This window comes from Podarcis melisellensis (assembly GCF_964234715.1).
Source record: "Podarcis melisellensis genome assembly, chromosome: 9".
Lineage (NCBI taxonomy): Eukaryota > Metazoa > Chordata > Lepidosauria > Squamata > Lacertidae > Podarcis > Podarcis melisellensis.
In genome coordinates, this window is record NC_138541.1 from 52,778,607 (window position 1) to 52,802,550 (window position 23,944).

The window sequence follows — 23,944 nt, forward strand, 5'->3', positions numbered from 1 at the left end:
CATCTGAAGAACTATAAATATTTCCAAGAATGCATTTCCTTCTGAAAGCAGTTTATTATAAAACTCATTTTCAATTACTCTGTGAAGTCTTTTCAAAAAGGTCATTGGACAGCTGCCTGGCAGGATATTGTTGAAAAGGAGTTAAGGTGGAAAGTAACTTGTTTTAAAATCCCAGAATCCAAAACCAAGGGAAATATGTGTTACCATATATGTGGATGGTCTAATTCCCCAACATTATTACCCTTGCAGCTTGAATTAAGCTTGTGGCACAGTGACACATGTTACGCAATGTTATTGTTGAAGAAGTACGGCGACCCACATTGCCGTTTCAGTTAAATTCTGCATGGCTGTCAACACTTAAAGCAAGTAAGTCAGAAAATATGTTTTCGTTATTGTTGCCTTTAATGGTTTCATTCCAGACAGTGAAATTATTTGGTCAACTGGCAGACTGACAAAGATGCCCACATTGGGTGGGAAAGCTGTAACAAAAAAACAGAACCACTTCTTGAGGGGCTGGAAAACAGTTTAGGTCATTTATGTTCTCAGAAATAGCTTGGTGCTGAGTGGCTTTATGTAACACCAAGCTTGTCCACAATGTGGCTTTGCACCTGCCTTGCCAACAAAGGTCCGTATAGTTAAAGCTATGGTTTTCCCAGTAGTGATGTATGGAAGTGAGAGCCGGACCATAAAGAAGGCTGATTGCCAAAGAATTGATGCTTTTGAATTATGGTGCTGGAGGAGACTCTTGAGAGTCCCATGGACTGCAAAAAGATCAAACCTATGTATCCTTAAGGAAATCAGCCCTGAGTGCTCACTGGAAGGACAGATCCTAAAGCTGACGCTCCAATACTTTGGCCACCTCATGTGAAGAGAAGACTCCCTGGAAAAGACCCTCATGTTGAGAAAGATGGAGGGCACAAGGAGAAGGGGACGACATAGGACGAGATGGTTGGACAGTGTTCTCGAAGCTACCAGCATGAGTTTGACCAAACTGCAGGAGGCAGTGGAAGACAGGAGTGCCTGGCGTGCTCTGGTCCATGAGGTCATGAAGAGTCGGACATGACTAAAGGACTAAAAAACAACAAACAACAATCTCCCCATTAATGGTCATCATCCACAAAATGATCTCCCCATCCCAGTGTTGTCCCAGAATTCTCCTCCTGTCTCCCCAGTGCTGATTCAAGACACATAAAATTAGAGGTGCAGGGGTGTGAGTAATGGGCTCTGACAGAGTGTTAGAGTTTTGACAACTGTTATAAGAAAAACTGCTCTCTTTCCCTTATGGGGTATTCCAGAGCCCGTATAGAGTTCTTAAGTAGGTTCCCTGTTGGTAGGAGAAAACAGAGGCCAACCAGAGTATAGTGAGAAGCAAAGTGGCTAGTAAGCCTGATCTTTATTAAAGGGACTGTTGCAACACTCACCACACACACAGGGAGGAGAACCCCGAACAATGGTGCGCAAGCCCTTATATAGACTTTTGAAAATGCCTACTCTGTAGCCCAAGGCCACCCCCTGAAACATTTTACATACCTCACAGAGGGAGGCGGTCTACAGCAGAAATCCTGATTGCCAGGATACCTGATAATATTCACCGATTGCATTACCTGGGCAGCCTGGGCATTCTTTTGTGCTGGTTAATACTTTAGTTCCTGAATCCATGTCAAAGGCTCACCCTATTCAGACACAAATACACCCTTAAGACCGGATTTGCAAGCAAAAAGACAATGGGAAGGCTTTCCAACATTTGCCTCCCTTACTGCAGAGGAATATTTGAGGTCATTGGGAGAGTCAAAATGGCTTCAGGATTGGTCTCCCATACTATTTCAGACACAGGGTTCATATATTTAGATATGTGTGCATTTATGAATATTTATTCTATATTTGAGACCTTAAAATTTTTATAACACAGTTGTCTGGCAGTGCTGTGTCATGATGCTATAGCATCATCTCATATCTACTATATAGTAACTGTTCCTTTCATACAATACCTTTTCATCTCTACAATTAAGGGATAATGCTAGTTTATAAACAGTTCCAATTTTTTTTCCAGAAGGATGTGTGTAAATTTTCTAATTGTTTGCATCAATGTGCAATACACAAGTTAGTGAATCAGGATAAAATGGGTGATTACATAAAGGTTTGGCATAATCCAAGCAGAAGCCGAGGGCAAAGTTTCAGGTATCAACCATGCTTAATTTCATGACATGTTATGAAGCTGTTGGGAACAAATCGTAGTCTGAACTTGGGGTGCTCACCAAGCTGTTTGGGGAAACCCCAAAGCTCAAGAAGGTAAGGGATGGAGAGATGGAAGGAATATTTTGTTTTAACAGAGTTAAACTTTTTGGAGCAGTGATTTCACTTCAGTAGTATCCCCTGTTTGGAAGGATAGTGTGGTTTCATTTTACAGCACCCCCTGTTTAGGACATGGTTGTCAAGATGTGCATTTCACCTCTGTTGGGTATGTTTACCAAGAAAATCTGCATTAATCAAGAACAAAAGCCAGAGTTTTAAAGATAATCAGATACCTTTGTAGTTCTTCAGATGATAAACACTGCTGACTGGCAATCTGGCAGTGTTGTTCCCGTGACCTGCCAAGCCGCTTTGGGGGAGGGGGAGCTACTGCACTGGGACATCATTCACCCTAAAAATAAAAAAGGAAAAAAGGCAGAACTCCAAATAGGTGTTAGAACTGACTTGAGCTGACCAAAATGAGAAAGAAAAGAAAAGAAAAGAAAAGAAAAGAAAAGAAAAGAAAGAAAGAAAGAAAGAAAGAAAGAAAGAAAGAAAGAAAGAAAGAAAGAAAGAAAGAAAGAAAGGAAGAAAGAAAAAATAGGCAACTCTGTTATTGTGTTTTGTTAGTTGCTGGGTTTTATCTTTTGTTTCCACTTTGTGTCTCAGTTACCACCATGCATCTTGCTAGACAAACAGAGCAGTTTCTACAGTGACTGCTTGCCCAATCTCGGGATAAAATACTGTATTTCAGATCTTGACACTTAAAAGAGCCCTAGCAAATGCCAGTTCTGGATTTGCTCCAAAGTATACTTTCTGTGGAGTTCCATGTTAATTTCCCTTTCCCTCTCTTTTTAAAATGAAAAGCAGGAATGGAAGAAGGACAAGTAGGGAAGGGGGGACTTGACACTTCCTTTGCCAGCCGTTTTCCCACTCAAAAGTGCTTTTCTGATCTGTATCCAAAGAAAGTGAGAGCAGCAGTATTGAAAGGAAAACTAGTTTTGGGGAAAAGGTTAAGCATCATGCAACATCTCTGGTTTTTTGTTAGTTTGATGCCAGGTGGTCACTGTGGGCACGTTCAGGCATGAAATCCCTTTTTGCAGTGTCTGTGTGATTTCCCTGGCAAAAAAATGGCCACTCCACAATTCCCTCTTTAATATGGATTTACCATTTCTAGGAAAAATATGATAAATTGAAGAAAAAACACACAAAACAAAACTCTTGCTGGTTATTTGATAGCAATATCTGGACAACCCTTTACAATATTAAGCCTCCATGGGAAAACCCATTTTTATGAGTTTGCCAAAGCCTGATAATCAATTGAGGAGCTCACTATCTTAACTGCACCGGTGGTCTCACTTTGCATGGCTGTTGGCATCCATCTCTATCCATCTGTCTCAAGAGACAATGGAGTTCGCCTTTGGGAGTGAAGTCAAACTGCTGTGTTAGCAGCACCAAAGTGACCTCCCTGGGCAGTGTGTATGGAGGTCCTGGGCTTCCCAGACAAGACCCTCCTCTCCATTCCTCTCAGCCTCACTGATGTGGTCCAAAGGAAAGAAGAGCAATACACTTGGCTGCAGGAGTTGCTGGAAGGAGGCATACAAGCGCCATCCAACCACCTTAGGGACTCCATTTTGGATTTGTGTTACATTTACTCCTTAGCCTTTTCTTCTTCTGAAGATATCACCCAAAGTAGCATAAGTTTAGGATCAGAGTTTTCTTTCTCCTAGATGGGCTACCATCCCAGTTCAATGAGCTCCACATGCCCATAGTAATAGACAGTGCTGGGGTTTTTTTCTAGAAAAAGAGGTCCTGGAACTCACCATGAACACCTCCCTTGTTCTCTTATAACAGCAATGGCACCCACCCGTGAGGTGCCAGAACTCAGTTCTGGCAAGTTCCAGCTTAAAAAAAGCCCCGATGATGATGATAAAAAACTTCTACAACCTAACATGTTACATTACAAACTCTCCATCACATACTACCTCTCAGCTTTATGGTTTTTTTAATGATAGCCTGAGCAGATGCTTTTAATTTTTTTTAATTAGAGGAAAGTAGCACAGAACACTACCGAACATGAGGTATGGCTCTTTGAAGGCTGCACATTGGAATAAGAAGGATGTTGCAGCCTAGGATTTAGAAGCCCTACAACAGAGTTCTCTGAAGTAGTCTTCCTGGCGCCTTCTTGTATCATGCCTGCCTCTTTGTTTTTTTATGTAGGCCTATTAATTTCACGACCACTGAGTGCCTGCTTAAAGTATTTACAAAAAAAATTATTGGGCATTTCCAAGGTAGACATCTTATATAATTAGACTTAAAGTAAATCTACTACACTTTGTTTATAACTGTGGACCACAGATTCTCTGGAAGGTTTAGAATTTCCTGTTGAGCAGGGAGAGCTTGTCAGGCAGCAGGGATGCAAAACAAAAGGGAACCAGCCAGCTCTGAAAGAGGTTCTGTTTTTTTGCCCATATTAAGCTAAACAGATGTGGTACAGAGTGGCAGAATTGCTAAAATACTCCCTTTGCTTTGTTTTGGCAACCATTGTTATCATCGGTAGAGACACATGAAAAATGTAATCTGTTGCTGAATTTGTTGGCAAGGCTCGCACCAATGCTGTCATTTTCACACCAGGAATCGGAAATGTCTTCCTCTAGCATAAAGGCAACAAATTCAAGTATTTTTTTAAAAAAAATGCAGGTACGTACATTCCTTGAATAAACACAGATCTTTTTCACCTCATTTTTGGGAGAGTTGATTTTTAGGATACTTTTGTAGCAGTTTTGAACAAAAGGGAGGCACAGAGTTATTCCTGAGATCTGCGGGTATAGGGCGGTATACAACTTTAATAAATAAAAATTAAATAAATAAATTCCTGTACCCTCCTGCCTAATTCCCACTGCCCAACATGTATAAATACACGAATGAACCACCAAGTCCTCAGCTGGAATTCAGGCCACTGTCGATATCCATTTCATCTTGGAAGTGAACCTTCTTTCTTGGTAACGCTAACCTGCTATGCAATGCCAATGCCCTCATATCCTGTCAGCAGGCTTCCCATAGGCATCTCGTTGGCCACCACAACTATCAGTCTGATCCAACAGGGCTCTTCTTTTACCTACTTATGAAAAAGCAGGAAGAAAAGCTTATACTGATTAATATACCTGGGTACTCAGTCTAGAGGGTGTTCTCTTAGACAAAGACAAGCTGGGTTTTGTTTTTTAAATCTCCTGTCTTAATAAAATAGTTTTGACTAATAAGCTACAATATCTGGCAATGAGCAGAACCAAGCCACAAACATAGGTGGCAAGTTTGAAATATCCTTTGATTATTTGCTTTGCATGCTGACCCCCAAGGACCGATAATCCACAGGGCAGTTGGGGCAATTCCACCAGGGCCCGTGCCTGCAAGGGGTCACAGTGTGTGAGTTTCCTTTCTTCCTTTTTTAAAAACGTCAGCCTCTAACCTTTCCAAAAAGGAAGTTATCAATCAAAATATCGAACCTGGTTGGAGATAAGATTTTCCTGAAGTGGGTGAAACAGGTTTCATATTGCTTTGGAGCAGAGCTGGCCAATTAATGAGGTGGAGCAAAGTACCCTCCTCAGGTGGTGGAAGTGCCAGAGGCGGCAGCTAGACTGGTGACTGGGAATGGCCGCCAAGACCATATAACACTGGTCCTGAAAGACCTACATTGGCTCCCAGTTTGTTTCCAAGCACAATTCAAAGTGTTGGTGCTGACCTTTAAAGCCCTAAACCGCCTCAGCCTAGTATACCTGAAGGAGCGTCTCCACCCCCATTGTTCTGCCCGGACACTGAGGTCCAGCCCCAAGGGCCTTCTGGTGGTTCCCTCACTGCGAGAAGTGAGATTACAGGGAACCAGGCAGACGGCCTTCTCAGTAATGGCATCCACCCTTATCTCTTATCAGATGTCAAGGAAATAAACAACTACCTGACTTTTAGAAAACATCTGAAGGCAGCCCTGTTTAGGGAAGTTTTTAATGTTTGAAGTTTTATTCTGTTTTTAGTTGGTAGCCCCCCAGATTGGCTGGGGAAAGCCAGCCAGATGGGTGGGGTATAAATAATAAAATTATTATTATTATCTGCCTGAGCACTTCCACCACTTGGAACAACCCCATCTCACCAGCAAGAGGGAGGCATTCCAGCGTGTGGCATTGCCGTTCATCTTCCCCACCCCTGAGGCAGAGAAGATGAGTGGCAATGCCTTGTGGAATGCCCCATCTCTCACCATATTTGGTGAGGGGGGCATTCCATCAGCAGTGGAAGTGGTGGGTGGGGGGCACACTAGAGGAAGCACAGGGCAGCACATTCCCGTTTCGTCTCATGTGACAAAATGGGACGAGATACCCCTCTTCTGCAGAGCAGTTCCAGAAATCTAAAGGGCTCTTCCCCTTTCATTCTCATTGCCTATGAAATAATTCTCTCCCCCTTTGGAGAGAACTCTTGAGAGTTTGTGTGAGATGTGGTTGTGGCCAAAGGTAGGCCCATCTACCTTTTGTAGGTTTTTTGGAGGGTGTTTGGGGACTAAATACAGCAATGGCGTTAGAGCAGGGGGCAGATTTTGTTGCACCTGGAGAGGAGGCTATTTTCCTCCCTGGTTGTTTTGCTGAGTTAAGCCATGGTTTGCACCTGGGCACATGCTTTAATGTTCTCCTAACAAACTACCAGCCATTACAAAGGTTTGTCCTATAGTTTACAGCTTGTGTTTTATCTGGGAGAGCTAAACCAAGAGGCCAGATTTGGATGACATGGTAAGTCGAACCTTGTGCTGTGTTTTTTTAAGATATACACCTAAGAAGTTCTAAGTATGTCCCTGAAGTGTAAAGTGAAAATGTAAGAAAATAAGTTTTCAAACATGGTGTTCTTGTGATCTGATTTGGCTGCAGCTTCCCATTTGATTGTAAATTCAGTGGCACAGTTGGGTTTCCTGTGTACAATGTGTTCAATGTTTCCTGAGAGATTCTTATGGTTGCATGTCAGGTTTAATGTGATCATACCCCCCAAAAGAAACAAGAAAATGGATAAAGGAAGAGAATTATATAAAAGTCTGAGGATTAGGACAACAATGTTGGTTTGGGAATAGGAAAAGAGGGGAAATGTGCAGCAACAGATATAGAGAAGATATAAAGCAAGAATGAAAGGTGGTTTTGCCAGAAATATCTGAGATATGCTCCAGGTGGAGAAGATAGTAATAACAGATTATTCCCTAGCGGCAGCAGAGCAATAAAGTCTATAAAGCCTGGTGTTAGTAGAACTACAAGCCTCCCACAGAGATGTCCAAACATAGGCTTTTGAAGAATGAGCAGAACTGAAATTCTGACAAATGCTATAGCAACTGTCACCAAGGATACAGTCAGGAACTTTCTTATCCAGAAGACTCATGAGCTGTGGCATGTGTTAACAAAATTGGGAATAACTTTTTAAAAGCCAAAACAAGTGCCGCTTCATGATACCTCTGGAATGTGTGTGTCTCAAAATGGAAATAAGTCGCCTTTAGTAAAGCTAAAAGGCAGTGCTTTGGAAAAGATGGGGGCATGATAATATGGCTTTAGGAATCTACATGGATGTTTTTGTGAATGAAGGGAAACTTGAAAGGAGCCAGGATTGAACTGGTTCTATCAATAAAGCCAACACAACATAATGGGTTATAGAATTGATTGAAAAATAAGATACGAGTTGAATAGAAACAAACATATGTTTAAAACAAAATGTCCGAGGACCAGCTCTAAGCCCACTGTTGGCTTAAATGTGGCACATATTTTATTATTATTTTATTAAATACACCTCACTCTTCCTTCTAAGAGCTGAAAGTTCAGGCACTGTATGACCAACAGTAGTCACAGCAATTTTAGACCTACAGTGGTACCTCGGGTTAAGTACTTAATTCATTCCAGAGGTCCATTCTTAACCTGAAACTGTTCTTAACCTGAAGCACCACTTTAGCTAATAGGGCCTCCTGCTGCCGCCACGCCGCCAGAGCACGATTTCTGTTCTCATCCTGAAGCAAAGTTCTTAACCCGAGGTACTATTTCTGGGTTAGCGGAGTCTGTAACCTGAAGCGTCTGTAACCTGAAGCATATGTAACCCGATGTACCATTGTACAGCAAATGCTGAAGTGAGAAGGACAATTTCAGTTTGTGTATAAGTGAACCTATACATTATTTTATTTGCCAAATTTGTTCTTATGTTCCCTCAGCAATTGTCTTGCCAATCAACTGCCTCGTTATTCTATTGTGTAAAAAAAAAACTTGGAATGTTGCCTCAGCAGTTGCAAGCCTTCAGGTACTTTTCTATCCTGCCCACCACCAAGACAGCTTTTCACAAATACATCCATCCTCAAAAGTGTGTCGCTGAAGACATTCAGCAGTTGACTGAGGCCCACTCTCCATAGCAAGAGTGACATTGTTATCCACATTAGCACTCAAGCAGAGAGTGCCAGATGGTTGGCTGCCTATATTATCTATTTCAGGGGGTTATTTGCCTCACCATCATTCTTGTATTCTTGCAGGACTGACTATTGGGAGACTTGTGCTCCCCTGTTCAGAGTGCTACACTTGGTTCGCGCCATCAACTGCAAAATGTAGACTCTACCACACCACACTGAACCCAAACAGGTAAACGCACGCACACACACAAATAACACTCTTTACCTCCATTCCAGTAAACAAAACCATTCCTAAGCACTGCAGACGTCCAGTCAGTTATGTTTAAGAGCCCCATCAATACCAATAGATCAATAGACCAATACTGGTTAACAGTAGCTAAGGAAACTTGGCTACACAGCTTGAGTCTAAAGAGGAAAGAGATTATCCACAATTAATGATGGGTGAAGGGACACAGGTGGCGCTGTGGGTTAAAGCCTCAGCGCCTAGGACTTGCCGATCGAAAGGTCGGCGGTTCGAATCCCTGCGGCGGGGTGCGCTCCCGCTGCTCGGTCCCAGCGCCTGCCAACCTAGCAGTTCGAAAGCACCTCTGGGTGCAAGTAGATAAATAGGGACCGCTTACCAGCGGGAAGGTAAACGGCGTTTCCGTGTGCAGCTCTGGCTCGCCAGATGCAGCTTTGTCACGCTGGCCACGTGACCCGGAAGTGTCTTCGGACAGCGCTGGACCCTGGCCTCTTAAGTGAGATGGGCGCACAACCCCAGAGTCTGTCAAGACTGGCCCGTACGGGCAGGGGTACCTTTACCTTTACCTAATGATGGGTGATTCTGCCAATTTCAATTTCTCTGTGTTTCTCGTTTTCCAAATATTAAGTTGATTTCTTCACGTTTTCACAACTGATTTAAAACAAACAAACAAAAAGGTCTTCGTGAAAATTCATCAGCATTTTGGTACGGATTTATCCTAACATATACCTCCTTGAATGCAATTTTTCCTAATGCACACTTTTCTTTTTTTGCAAAGCAATCTCCCCTAATGTAACACATTTTGGTTTGTTAATTTCACTACTACGTGCATTTTTCTGCATGCATTATTTGGCTGGAAAACTACATCACAAAACTTACAGTTCAAAGCATGGTTGAGTTTTAGTCTGCATATTGTTTCAGAAAGTGTGAATTAGCTAGGTTCACCTTTAAATCCCAACTGAATCAAATCAAGGAATCAGCTACATTAGTCAAAAAACAGCATTTTGTATATGTTATAAACACACAATACTAGGTGGTGCTGGGGAGGAAAACAAATTTCTTTGCAATTTCCCATAGCATTTTTTTTTCTTTTTGTAATGATTTAATTTCTGTCTTCTTTATAGCATTTTTTCCCCTGTGTGTAGATCCACCCAAGATCTCTTGCCCATAAACACACCGTCATAGAAAGATGGGAAACATTAACAAGGACCAAAATGGATGATACATTAAATATGTGACTGCATTTAACATGCCTGGCTTCTTAAATTTTTAAAATAGTAGCCCTCTCTCTCTCTCTCTCTCTCTCTCTCTCTCTCTCTCTGTGTGTGTGTGTGTGCGCGTGTGTGTGCGTGTGCGTGCATGCGTGCGTGCATGTCTAGGCTGATAAAGCTCAGGATTAATCCTCCCCCCTTTTCTTGTCACAGTCCTGACAAAAATTGCCCCTCAAACTGCTAATTCATCCTTCCAGGGAGCTCCCAACTGGCATTTTGTCCCTCATTGAGCTACTGATGTAGTAAGAAGTATCTGTTAAATTGTGACAAAGGCTTCCTATTTGGTATGCCCTGCTGCTAATCATTTCAGGTGAACACATTATAAGGCCATTTTACACTTTCTCTTTTCCTGATATTGCTAGAACATCTTGCAGAAGGCCTTTTTAACCAATTTGGTTGACATGATGAGAAGGCTGCCAGTTTCCATTTTGTTCAAATTTAGTTTCTTACTGATGGATATCTTTTCTGGCAAGGTCAGACAATGTGCATTTAAAAAAGGCTGCTATGGAATTTTGAGAACATTGCTACTGAAACACTTGAAAGTGCTGTGTATAAAAATTGATTCGATATTCAACTGGCAAAATATTCCTGTTTTTTCCATAGATGTGAAACAAAAGAACATGAGGACAGGAATGGCCAAGAATGTCATCGGCCTTAATTTTCCATGCTCTTATTTGAACGTATGAATAGAAGGCTCTTACGCTCTGCTCCAACTCTTGTGGACTCCAGTGTATATAACACACAAAAAACAGCTCCCTCGCCTGCTAGGGCTTCCATGTTCACTTCAATGGAGGGGAAAATGCAGAATGCAGAAAAGCACATGCGCACATTTCACGTGCGCAGGAGTTCCACATGCTACATTTCACAGACTGTATGGGACTCTAGGTTGCAATACAAGTGCTCATTTTATTTGCAAATGTCAACATTAAAAGCATTGGACATAAGCTTATTCTTCTGGATAGCCCTGGATTTTCATAATTAGGCTGGTGTACAAAGTCTTGGTCAGAGTTCTTCAATGCTATTCAACAGCAGTAGCAACAAATGCTGCTTGCTTTCAAATTCCATCCACTATTGCTTCCAAGCTTCGGAGCAAACAAGGTGGTCGTGGTAGCTCCTTAATGAATTTCAGAAATGGGTAGGTTACCCCTTAGCCTGTTTAATTTGTATGGGAGTCTATGCCCCTTTGTTATAGGTCACAGCTCTGAGTAGAGAGACATCTTCAGGCTCTATGGAAACATATTTTCATTTACCCTCTGTGAAGAGCTTGGAAAGTTCATTTAAAATAGGAACTCCATCTCATTCAAGCTCCACATGTCCACAAAGGAACTAATTCCAGATCATGTCCATCATAGAGCCAACCTCTAGAGTCTGAGGTCCATATGGCCCCCCTCTAAAATATTTGAGGAGGTCGGGGGGGCCAAAAGTTGATGGGCATTGCCATTCAAATGCGTGTTACGTCTTGTGATTGATTATATGGGGAAGGGCTTACCTGCCTCCCCCCATATTTTGTTGAAGTTGTCACCTCAATGTCCACCTCAAATTAGTTCAGTTTATGTTCAATTCACAGTTCACTTCAAGTTCACCTGAATGATTCTTGGCGAAGTGTTTTCAGCATTCAGATGTTACAAGCTGCAGTGCTGAAGCATAAACTGTAGCTAAGATGACTAAGAAAACATCAACACACAGAGAGAGAAGTATGTGGCTTGTTTAATGTACTTTCCCCAACAATTATTTTCTTTAAGCTTAAAGGATCTAAAGAGCAAAAAACAGACGTAAGAGAATGCACTTGAAGTTGAACTAGAAATCGTAAGCAAGTGCTGCCGCCAAATTAATGTAATTCTCATTCACCTAGCAATTACTTTCAGGTATAGTTCAGAGATTTTTTTAACTTCATTAAACTGAACTAGGTGATTCCAAATACTGCACCTGCAGCACAGAATGTGGCAGAGTGTAACCAGCAGGTAAAGGTAAAGGTAAAGGGACCCCTGACCATTAGGTCCAGTCGTGGCCGACTGCGGTTGCGGTGCTCATCTCGCTTTATTGGCCGAGAGAGCCGGCGTACAGCTTCTGGGTCATGTGGCCAGCATGACTAAGCTGCTTCTGGAGAACCAGAGCAGCGCATGGAAAGGCTGTTTACCTTCCTGCCGGAGTGGTTCCTATTTATCTACTTGCACTTTGACATGCTTTCAAACAGCTAGGTTGGCAGGAGCAGGGACCGAGCAATGGGAGCTCACCCCATTGTGGGGATTCGAACCGCCAGCTTTCTGATCAGCAAGTCCTAGGCTCTGTGGTTTAACCCACAGCACCACCATACTCATTATCAAAATCCTGAAGTACAGCACAGTTGCTAGCCCCAAAGAACAATAGAGAAACAAAACCCCCCCAAAAAGGATGTGAGGGTCAACTTCAAATTATAGATGAATATCCTGTCAGGATTGATGGAAGTCAAAAATTTGAATAAGATGTAAAAGTATGTTTAATTACTGTTGAAAATGATATGTTTTTTTAAAAAAACTAATAAAAATTATATTTTAAAAAAAAATTATTATGGATGAATATGCAGAGCAGAAAATAAATGTACATATTGGCCACCTAAAGTGGGGGGGTGGGGGGAACTGCCCTCCTGAAGATAAACAAGACACATGTCTGACAGACATCCACAGACCCCTTGCTAGCCAGGTTCTTAGTAAAACATGCCTTTGCACATGTGTAAATTGCTCTCCTTTGGGATGAGAGACACTCACAGCTCCAGTAGTCAACCATTGTTATGGACAGATGAAGCAGATTGAATGTGGTTTCCCAGCAGGGCGTGAAGATGTGTTTTGCACAGATTGTGAAGGAGTGGGGAAAATGGCACTGACTTCTCAGCAAATGTGCATTTACTCAACCTTTGTCCCACTGAAGACAGTAGGACTTATTTCTGAATTTTCGCGCTTAAGCCTTAGGGTGCTTAGGATTGCTGCGCATTCAGCTGATTTCAACTGGTGAGAGTCTAGTACGTATTTAACATCTTTAGGGCTTGGAGTAATTTGCCTTAATCCTGCTAGCATGGGTGTGAGCAGATTTACATCGGAGGGGGCTCCAGAACCAAGCAATCTGTGATGCAATCAGTCAGTTATTTAAGCATTTTTATTTATTTGATTGATTGGGGGGGGACTGCCCCCTGCCCCAGGCTATGTGCATGCCTGCTATATTCACACAGAAACTGACTTCTGTGATAAACCTGCCTGCAGGAGGAATCCTACCTGAGAACAAATGCTGCATGAATGATTTGCAGCCTGATCCACTGGTCAGGGCTGTATATGCGTAGCCTTGGCTAGAGAAGTTGAATAGCATCTTTCAGCTGTTTAGGAGGGGGAGAGAGAGGGGGCGGGGGAGGGAGAGAAAGAGTAGGGGGCTGGCTGTGCATTCATAAACACACATACAGGCTTACATGGGACAGAGCCTTATACTAAGCAGACCATTGGTTCATCTATCTCACTACCGACTGCACTGACGGTTTTGACTGTGTTATGCCTGATTTTGTAAGAAAACTAGAAAAGGGTAACCTAGCATAGTAATTTTACCATTTAAAAAACCCCAGTATAATTATCTGTATTTATTATCCAACTCAAATCATGAGATACAGCAAGGAAAAAACATGTTGAACTGTATATAATAATATTTAAATATTATTTCCATCTTCTGGCTTTATTACCTGCCACAAAAAGAATATTGTAGTTAATGTAAAACACAGATATACCCTAACCCCTAAGTTGTTTTTTAAAAAATATTCACCAGTAATGCAAAAATTCTGTCCATACAAACATCAGCTCCAAACATTCCAGTTATACATTAATACTAGCTTCTTTTTATTTATTTTAAAAAGAGGTTTAACATATATCCTTAAAATGTTTGGCAGCAACCTTTGCAATGTACAAAACATCTGTATTACACTGATTAACACTGAACTAGAAAGTGCATTTATTCACCACAACCAGAGCAGCCTAGCTTGTCAGAAAAGTGATGGTCACACCTCGAGAGAAATGCTGTGCAATATAGCAAAGCAAGTAAAGGATTTCATTCACAAAAGGATCATATCCTAACCCCATGGGAGTCAATAGGACAGTTGTCTTTTGATGTAAATGGGCTTTAATGGAAAGAGCCCCATTGATTCCAGCTATTGATGAGACAAGCTAGCATTGTTCCAGTCCCAACATAAGGAATAGTTTCTATATTCTGTATTCTGAGGCAAGATCTACATGCTGTGGGCTGCTGTACACATGCCTGTTAATCACTTGATCAAATGATGCCTCACAGATGTGAATGTATTAACACAGATCAAAAGCCAGACACAACTTTCACATCATTGCCTAAAGTGCAATGCTTCTCAGATGATGTCCAGCAAGGTGAATGAAGTATGCTAAGCCTTGGCCTCACACACTCCTCCTGCTTTGCTTTGTGGCCATAATATTAGTTTTAAACAAACCACAGTCCCCCATTATGTAGAAACTTGGGGAACTCTGGTTTGTTTAAACTCCAATAAGTTCCAAAAACAAAATGAAAGCTGGGAGGAAACTGTGGTTTCTAATCCTGGTTTATTTCCTAACTGTAGTTTAAACAAACCATAGTTTCTGCATAATGGGAATCTGTGTTTTGTTTTAAAACAGGAGTAGATGCGTCCACAATCTCCTCCTCAGAACAACAAAAGACGAGGGTTTCCCATTACATCTGAAACAGGTCTGAGCCGGTCGACATATCAATCTGTCAGAAAGAAATCACTGAGGAATCAAGTGATGCATGTGTGTGTGTGCAGTGACAAAGACGACAGGCACAATTTGAGGTCTTCTTGATATAAACCCAACACTTCCATCCTTTGCTTCAGCGAGTAGCCTAGTCAGGAACCTGCAGACGAACGTATTTGTTCACAGTAACTCAACAGCATCAGTTATTCCATTTAAATAGCCCTCAACCATTCTGCATCTAGGGACCTTTGATGTATTTATATTGTGTTCTTGCACTGAACACAAAAGGTGTACATTTTGCCTTCCTGAAATACTGAGCTCTAGATAATTAATATCACTGGTATTATTGGGTCAATGGTTTTTCGATGTTTAGCAGAACATAAATAGGTACATAGACATTGAATCATGGGGGAATGAAAAGGAACAGAGTTAATCACTCAAATTGATATATATGTTTAAGGATTCAACAAATCCATGAGGCCTAGCTGAATCGAAGGACATTAGCTATAATTAACTCTTTTTCAGAATATATTACTGAGTATCAGATATTGGGGACAAGCAAGCAAGAGCTATTGCCTTTGGAGCTGGCCAAGGACATTTGGTTGGCTACTATTTGAAACTGATTGACCTTTGGTCTGATCAGGAATAATTCTTCTTATGCTATATTCAGGACTATGTGTATTTTTATACATTTGACGGCACTGTGCAAGGGTGGGATTTGGCATCTTGTTGAGAAGTCCGAATTCTTCAAATTGTTTTTAAATATATATATTTCTAATCTTTGTTACCACTGACATGTTTGGAAAAGATGTGGGGAATGCCTGCTATAAAATTTAATTTGTCAAAATTGGGTCTGAGCAGGACTTCAACTGGTCAGGAATACACACAGGCTTTATTAATCTATGTATAGGTGTCTGTTTATGTACACAGAGTATCCACAGCCCTGTTGAATAAATGGAATATTCATGCAAGCAAGACTGTCTCTCTACTCTGTTAGATCACCGCAAAGATAAAACAATTTATGGCACTTTAAAGAATATCCAATTATGCTCATGTAAGGTGCTACAAAGTAGTTCTAAATGCAGTTTCCTGTCCCAAATGCACAGTAAACGGTGTTCTCACCAATACTGTAAGATCACCACAAAGTAACAAAGGTACACAACACATGCGCACAAGAAAGATTTTCATTCCCAGATGGAAAACCAAGATGCAAGTTCCAACAGTGTTGAATTATGGCAAAATAAGCAGCACAGCAGTAAAACTGTAATTAGATCTCTATTCAGAAAGTACTAAAAGGGGCTCTTTCCTAATAAATACGTGCATATTTTTTAAAAATAGAAAAAATGATGTATATCTCTTCTGGAATTTTCTCAGTTGAAGTCATACTCAGATCTGCACAAATCCAGGGTATATGTCAGCATGAAGTAGCTTTTGCACAATCCATTTATTGTACTCCTATTCGTTTCTTGCAAACGTGAATATCTTACAGGGTATTTATTTGCCTTTTATTTTGATCGAAGACCATGCACTGCACCTTACAAGTGTCAAGACAATCCAACTCTGCAATTTTAGATCCATTAATTCAGCAAAGTAGAAATTATTCCCATTCCTCTTCTGATATTTGCATTTAAACATGACTTATGCAATAATATTTTTAAACAGCTATTGAATAGCTAGAGTGCATTTATCATAACTAACAGGGAACACCTCAAAACATTCATATAGTCTTAAAACACAAATTCATGCTAGTAAATGCTCATGGCTGTTGATGCTGTTAATTCCTGCAGGGCCAAATGCTCTTCATTATTACACAACAAGCAAAATGCCTGCGAACATGATGAGCAAAAGAGCCAGAGATATTTGTATATTGCAGGTTCTACTGGTGGCATGCAGAGACACGTATTTCCTCAAATGGGAGTCTCACTCAGCACAACTTTGGCAACCCAGTGTTTGGGCCAGAGAGCATGTTTGGACGCCACTGCATATCCTTGAGATGGGAGCAAAATCTGCCCTTCACCGCCGGGAAACTTTCTATTGGGTCAGCAGCTCTGTATTTTACCCAACAGCTTTGCCAATTTGGGCCAGTTTTCTTCGTACTTAATGGGAGTAGCTGAAATTGGACCAGGTCCTATTTACTTTAGGTTTCCGGCGTTTGTCACACTAGAGCATGACAAACAGATGGAACCTAAAAACTGATTTTTATTACATATGGCTACAAATGTAGTACATCTTTGTGCAATGCCACATAATTTGGCTCTCAGTGCAATCGGTGCCATCTGTCCAAGTCCAGAGCTCTGCATAATATGATGGATATTCACTTAAATCCAGGGATTCCGATCTGCAGGTAGGATCTCTTATGTGCCCCTGATGCATCCCCAAACACCAGGAAGAATGAGAAACTCCTCTTTGCACGGAGCTCTGCACCAAAATCCTATGGAGCTTTTGGATCATGGTCACTATTGCTTAATTGGATTGTACAACCAATACTTGCTTGCTTGCATGCATGATACTCATATAGACATGTGCAAACTCAGGTAAGCAAGGACATTTTGTGGTATTTCTTTGGGATAAAAGGATACTATCACTCATCACACAGTGAAAGAAACATGGAAGAACAACTTCCCCCCCTTTTCTTTTCAGTGCAAAATCTCCTAAAGCCTTTTACAGTGTGGGAATCCAAAGGAGCAGTTTGGCTTATCTGTGCTGTCACATGATAAACAGGAAGACTGGTGGAATTTGGTTCAAACGGGACTGAGCGACGTTGTGTTTTGTGGCTGCCAATTTGATATTGTTTCATGACCCAAAGCTTGAGGGGGATCGGGAGATAATAATTTTCTAGTTGAAGAGTACCATGTGACACAATCCACAATCCAATCAGATTGAGGATCCATGAATATGAGTTACATTTCAGTAGGTATCTAAAGCAGCAATTTCCCAAACGTTCCAACTCAAGGGAACACTTTTCACATTGATTGCTCTGCCTAGGAATCCTTGTGCATTTGCCAGAGTTCTTGCAAAAGAGTAGGGTATTCTAGGCTGCACATTTCATTTGGAGTGTTGGCTAGGTTTCCTGGGGCTCACTACTGTCCTGTGTGAACACTGAGAGTGCCTCCTAGGACACAGCCCAGTTCTCCCCACAGCTGCCCTTTACAGGTGAAGATTGGTAGCTGCAGACAAGCTGCCATTAAGGGATGGATGTCTACCATTACTATTGCATCATCTCATTGAGGAACCCGATAGGCATCTCAGGAATCCCAAGGTTCCTCAAAACATGGTCTGAAAACCACTAGCCTAAAGGAATGGTTCTTTAGAAACAGAGAACAAATGGTCCTTAGTGGTGGTGCAAACATCTATGCCACATTATACCTCAGTTCAGCAGGATTCAGCAAATGAACACGAGCTGTATAAATTTGTTCTTGCAGTAGTTAATGAGATTCAGACTAAAGAAAAAAAGATCTTCCAGTCAAAGATGGAGAGTCTTAGTTCACAATTTCGGCATGAGCTTATCACTGTCATACTGTATTGGATGAGTCTACATGGAAGTCAGTTAACAGTGTTGGTCAGTTTCTCCTCTCGGGGTGGAAAAAGTCAAGTGTCTTCCCAAGTCACTCTCTTGACTGATAAAATAAAATATATCCAGATTCTGAATTTTTAGATATATCAGAGGTTAGACCATAAAATTCTTCAATAGCCTGCGCATCAATTTTCTGCAAAGGTAAAACAATCAAAATGTTAACGGAGAAAAATTAAGGAAATGGATGTAACAATATCAAAACAAATAGGATTTGCCTAAGGGAAAATTCTGTTAGAAATTTAAACAAGGTGGCAAAATAGTTGTCCAGCTCCTTCCAAACTCTCAATTTATGTAACACTTAGAGATAAGTTTACCTTTAAAATGCACAGAGGCTGGCAAGTTAATGCAATAGCTGCAGACAGCTGAGATCTTTCTCCTGTTTGTGGTTGGAGTGACTTGCAATACAAACTTTTTGTGGGGCATACTTATTTTGCATTGTCCAATTGAGAAAGAACATCAATTAACTTTATTCCATCCAAGTCCCCTCTATCTTCATACATAGACCTTTTGTTCAACTTATTACTGACTACAATTTCTTTGGTGAGCAAGCGCCTCTAATCCTTTCACCAAGACAATGAGCAGGTAGGCTATGTGATACAACTGGGTATTCAAACATAAACCAACCAAGTACAGATAGCTAAAGGCCTAGGTAATCCTAGCTGCCTTCAGGTTACAGCTACTTGGTTCAAATATATTTTGCATTCTGTCACAGCAGGGCCCTTCTGTATCAACCGTCATTTTTATTTTTCAAATCTACGATGTGCGCTTTACTCCCAAGTTTGTGGGAGATTTTATTAATTTATTCAAAAATATTTACAGGAACAACCCCTCCATATAAAATAATAGGCAAAATACACAGGTGCAACAAAACATAAAATACCATAAACACAATATAAAATAATCATACAAATGACTGGCTCATCTTGAAATAGTTTAAACAACTGAGTAGGCCTGTCTTCAAGAAACATTGGGGGGCAGAGTAAGGAAGAATAATTGTTTGCGATGATGTTCCATTTATGAAACAGGTAACTGGTTATTATTCTACTTGCAATTTTTTAATTTTATCTTGGGCTGATTATGCTATATGCAACTAAAATTAGCTTGTGGGGGTCAGGAGAACCCACCAGAACAGTGTGTGGAGGGAGGATAATTCAATCTGGGAAGCAAAAAAGCTTCTGCCAATGGAACAAATGCCAAGGTGCTACATTGAATTCCTTCCACAGTATATCAGAGAAAAGGGTTCTATCTCAGGGTTGCTGTGCTGGTCTTCTATTGGTGGAGAGGTTTTTTTAAGTAGGAAGAAAATTAAAAACAGAATCCTCTATCTACACCCAGAGGGGATTCCATCCATTCTGTTATCTTGCTCTGTTGCATATGTAGATTAGGTTGCAATGAACACCTGAGGGTAATTAAAAATTAGGACCCTTGCATAAGTCCCATTGGTTTTTATGTTTTCCAGTATTGGGGGCTTGCTCTTATATGGGGAGGGGGGAACTAACCTTCAAGCCATAAGCCACATCCCAGAAACAAGTATACTGACCTCTACAATGTCATCATCAAACAATAGCCAAAAGCCATGACTTTTCACAATGGTAATATAATGTCCACGATTAGGTCCACTAAAAGAAAAGAAACATCATTAAATTAAAAAAAAGAATAAGGGCACAACTGAATCAACCTTCTAGACATAAAAGTTGCATTCCCTGCAACTATAATTCTCCCCTCCAGGGTATAGTCTATAAAATGTTAAGGCTTCAACAGGTGAATTCCATCTTCTCCCACATCCAATTTATTTTCCATCTCTGTTTCAACTGATACCTTAAGATTATGATTTTCAATCAAGGTAGTTCATATATGCTTGTTATGCCATTTGGGTAATAATAATAATTTAATTTACAAGCTTATGTACACCAGAATACCTAGGTAGTACCTCAAATGTGTAGAAACCACATTTTTGGGTGCAAAAACCCTTATTTTTAGGTGGCCCTGTTTTGCTTCCAAACTGACAGGCACTCCTGAATACTAAAGGCAGTGCTTTTTTCTGGGGGTACACATACCCCTAAACATTTTGTGAATCTACGTTTGGTCTCATTGAGGGGCAGTATTTCAAAATCAGTAGGAAAATGAGAGTACTGTTAAACATTTTTTTAGAAAAAAAAGCACTGACTAAAGGAAATTATACTGCTTCTTCTGCACAGGATTTATTTTCTTTAATGAAGCATCGATCTTGACTGTGGTCAGATTGATGCTTCATTAAAGCATCAATCTGACCACAGTCAGACAGCAGAATTTACAACAGCAACTTACACTGCATCAGCACCAAGGGGCAGACGCAGTAGATGAAATTAAAAATTCCTTTTAAACTTATTTGCATTAAAAACAGCACTCCTTCAGTTAAAATCTATGTTCCAGAGTTTAACATCAGTACTTATTCATCGACCATCACTGTCACTGCAGCCTGTCTTATCCTCGTTGCCATAAAACAGAATTTTAAGACAGGCCTGGCGATATTCAGCAAGAAGGTATTTAACATAGGTTTCCTCTGAGTGGCTGGGTAGTTTCCTTAGTAACAGTTGAATTAGCTCTCTTTGGGTATCACGATACAGCGGGCAATATAGAAGAATGTGCCAAATGGGACAATCCCATCAGAATTACATGGAAGAAGAAGAAGAAGAGTTTGGATTTGATATCTCACTTTATTACTACCCGAAGGAGTCTCAAAGCGGCTAACATTCTTCTTTCCCTTTATCCCCACAACAAACACTCTGTGAGGTGAGTGGGGCTGAGAGACTTCAAAGAAGTGTGACTGGCCCAAGGTCACCCAGCAGCTGCATGTGGAGGAGCGGGGAATCGAACCTGGTTCCCCAGATTACTAATCTACCACTCTTAACCGCTACACCACACTGGACACCATCTCTGTTCCACTGGGATGTCATCATATGTGCCCTCTAATAATGCTGAAGGGAGAACAGTAAAGCAGGCTCTAGAAAATGCCCAACAGTGTTCAGAACTGTCCAGCGCACTTAAATCATTTGCTGGATAGGATTTTTAGTGTTCGTGTTAAGAGTTTATAAATGAAGTAGAATGCTGCTCACCTGCCGCAATGAACTACTACAGCCACCAAGTCATACATGCGATCCAAGTTGATAGCATCCCCGGATGTGTTGAAGAGACGCAGCTCGAGAGGAAATACCACACGGTAAGAGAGCTTGGTATACCGATGTAACTGCTCCATGTATTTAAATCTCTTCAGGTGCAATGCAAGGATCATTGGCAGCTTTTTGACCCTCATCCTATGAAGTCAGAATAATATCACTGGATAAGAACAGAACCTGTGCAGGTTTTGTTTTTTCTTCCAAAGGGGAAAAAGCAACCCGCAATTATTTGTTATAAAAGCTATTTTTAAAAACAAACAACAACAGCAGCGTAATACTTTAAATACACACAAAAGGGAGTCCATGATTTCCATAATAAAAATGTAAATTTAATATGTGCCATTCTATTTATAAACATGTCCCTATTCTTGATACGGTGTTCCCACATAGGCACACCTCTGTTATTGTTTTTTGCAGAACTGAAAGCAGGGAGAATTCGTTTTATTTCAACCACTGCTTTAAAATTTATACTAGCCTCCCTGGGACCAGGCCACAAGGTGCTTTGCTTACCTTTTCTGTGCCTCTTGTTTGCTGCAGCAAGTCTCACAGTAGTACTTTTGTTCGCTGCACAATGTTTCTGTGTTGCTGAAGTCTCTGAAAAATCAACGGAGGGAACAGTGCTTACGGTTTCATACTTCCCATCCCAAATGCCCCCTGAGCTGGTTGCAAAATATTGTACAGTTGCTTGACTGTAACTCAAACACAGTGGTCAGAGAGAATATACTTGCAGGATCGCCTTACTTGGGAACTGTTAAGGGCGCTGATAGTTGTTAGGAGGCCCCCTAATCTTCTCACTGAGCTATGATTCTCAGAGTGGTTTAACTCTCAAACCCTCTTTCCAGGGAACTCTGGGAATTATAGTTTTGTGAGGGGAAGAGGGGTCTCCCAACATCTCCAAGAACCTGTAACGCACTACAGTTCCCAAAATTCTTTGAGGGAAAGCAGGTCTCTTTAAAGTCCTGTGGTGCTGCTTTAAATGTATAGTACAGATGGGCACTCATTCTGCTCTTCAAACTTTATTGAAGCGTGGTTTTCACAGGCATAAGAAATGCTTGTTTTACATTCAACAGATGACAGATTACTTCATTTTGACCTAGCTAAAATAAAACTTCTAATTTCTGGATAAAAGCTAGACATATAAACTATTCTTAGACAGAAATATGCTGGAGGTGTTGGTTTATTCATGGGGCAAATGCTTTTCTAAGAAAAAAAAATAGAGAGAGGTAAAACTGACAGAACCAGCTGGCCTTTTCAACTCCTCGTGGAAATAAAAATAATTGATACATAATTTATTGTGTTATTTTATGAATTCCTCTTTTAATGCCAGCACTGATGCCCAGAGGAAAAGAACTATGTTTGGAGGCTTAAACACAAAAGGGCTTTTTCTTTCAACGATAACTAAGAGGAAGGAGAGTTTGCTGTAGTATTAAAGGGAAGCAAGACTAATTGAGCTATTGCCTCTGAAATAGCTCCTGTTTACTTATTTCTCTTTCCTGCTCAACACTGTTTATACAATTAAGGTCAAACAATGCCGTTTCTGTTCTCAAACACGGCAATTATAATTTCCAAAATACACTTGGGAAACCTGGCAGCTAAAGGTTCATTTCCATTGCACATGCAAGCAGACATGTTTTGAAGTCACTCTATGTTAAGAGCTCGTACTCTTACAAGGGGTTAACTACAATGAGTCCAAAATCTTAATACAGTGGTACCTCGAGTTACAAATGCCTCAGGTTACAAACACTTCAGGTTACAAACTCCGCTAACCTGGAAGAGTTACCTCGAGTTGAGAACTTTTCCCCAGGATGAGAATGGAAATTGTGTGCCGGCGGCAGCAAGAGGCCCCATTAGCAAAAGCACGCCTCTAGTTAAGAACAGTTTCAGGTTAAGAATGAACCTCCGGGACGAATTAAGTTCATAACTAGAGGTACCACTGTAGAGGTGAAAAGGTGAGCTTGCAAAGCAATTTGTAAATTTTAATTTTAATTTAAAACAGTAATAAAAATACATGAAACAGGAAAAAGTACACATCTTGCCCACCAGAATGCATCACGTTCAAATTAGAAGGGGCCATAACATTGAAGTGAAGATAACAGATTCATATCGTTGTCATTTATGCCATAGCATGTCTCCAAAAAAAGATGCAAGCACACCTGGAGGGCACTTCCTGTTTATCCAGGCATTTGATGGATGAATGATGCTGTTCCTGGCAACCTTGAAATTATTAGCTTTGAGGGTTTTTGACTCTTGTACTTTTTTTATATGATCATGATTGGTTTAAAAAAAACACATTTTGGATTATTTTAAATGTTTCAAATGTTTTATTTTCGTTCATATTGTTTTGCTA

At 40.8% G+C, this 23,944-nt stretch overlaps 1 protein-coding gene across 1 annotated transcript in view; it reads right to left on the reverse strand.

The window, feature by feature from the left end:
- Window positions 1–16,347: 16,347 nt before the first annotated feature.
- Window positions 16,348–23,944, reverse strand: part of USP46 (ubiquitin specific peptidase 46) — a 30,668-nt gene continuing 23,071 nt past the window's right edge. Inside the window, exons 6-9 of the mRNA XM_081926561.1 lie at window positions 22,108–22,191; window positions 21,538–21,735; window positions 19,983–20,061; window positions 16,348–18,575 (exon numbers count right to left, since the gene is read on the reverse strand). Coding sequence (XP_081782687.1) covers window positions 18,474–18,575; window positions 19,983–20,061; window positions 21,538–21,735; window positions 22,108–22,191 — 463 coding nt within the window. The 3' untranslated portion in view covers window positions 16,348–18,473. The remainder of the gene's footprint in view (window positions 18,576–19,982; window positions 20,062–21,537; window positions 21,736–22,107; window positions 22,192–23,944) is intronic.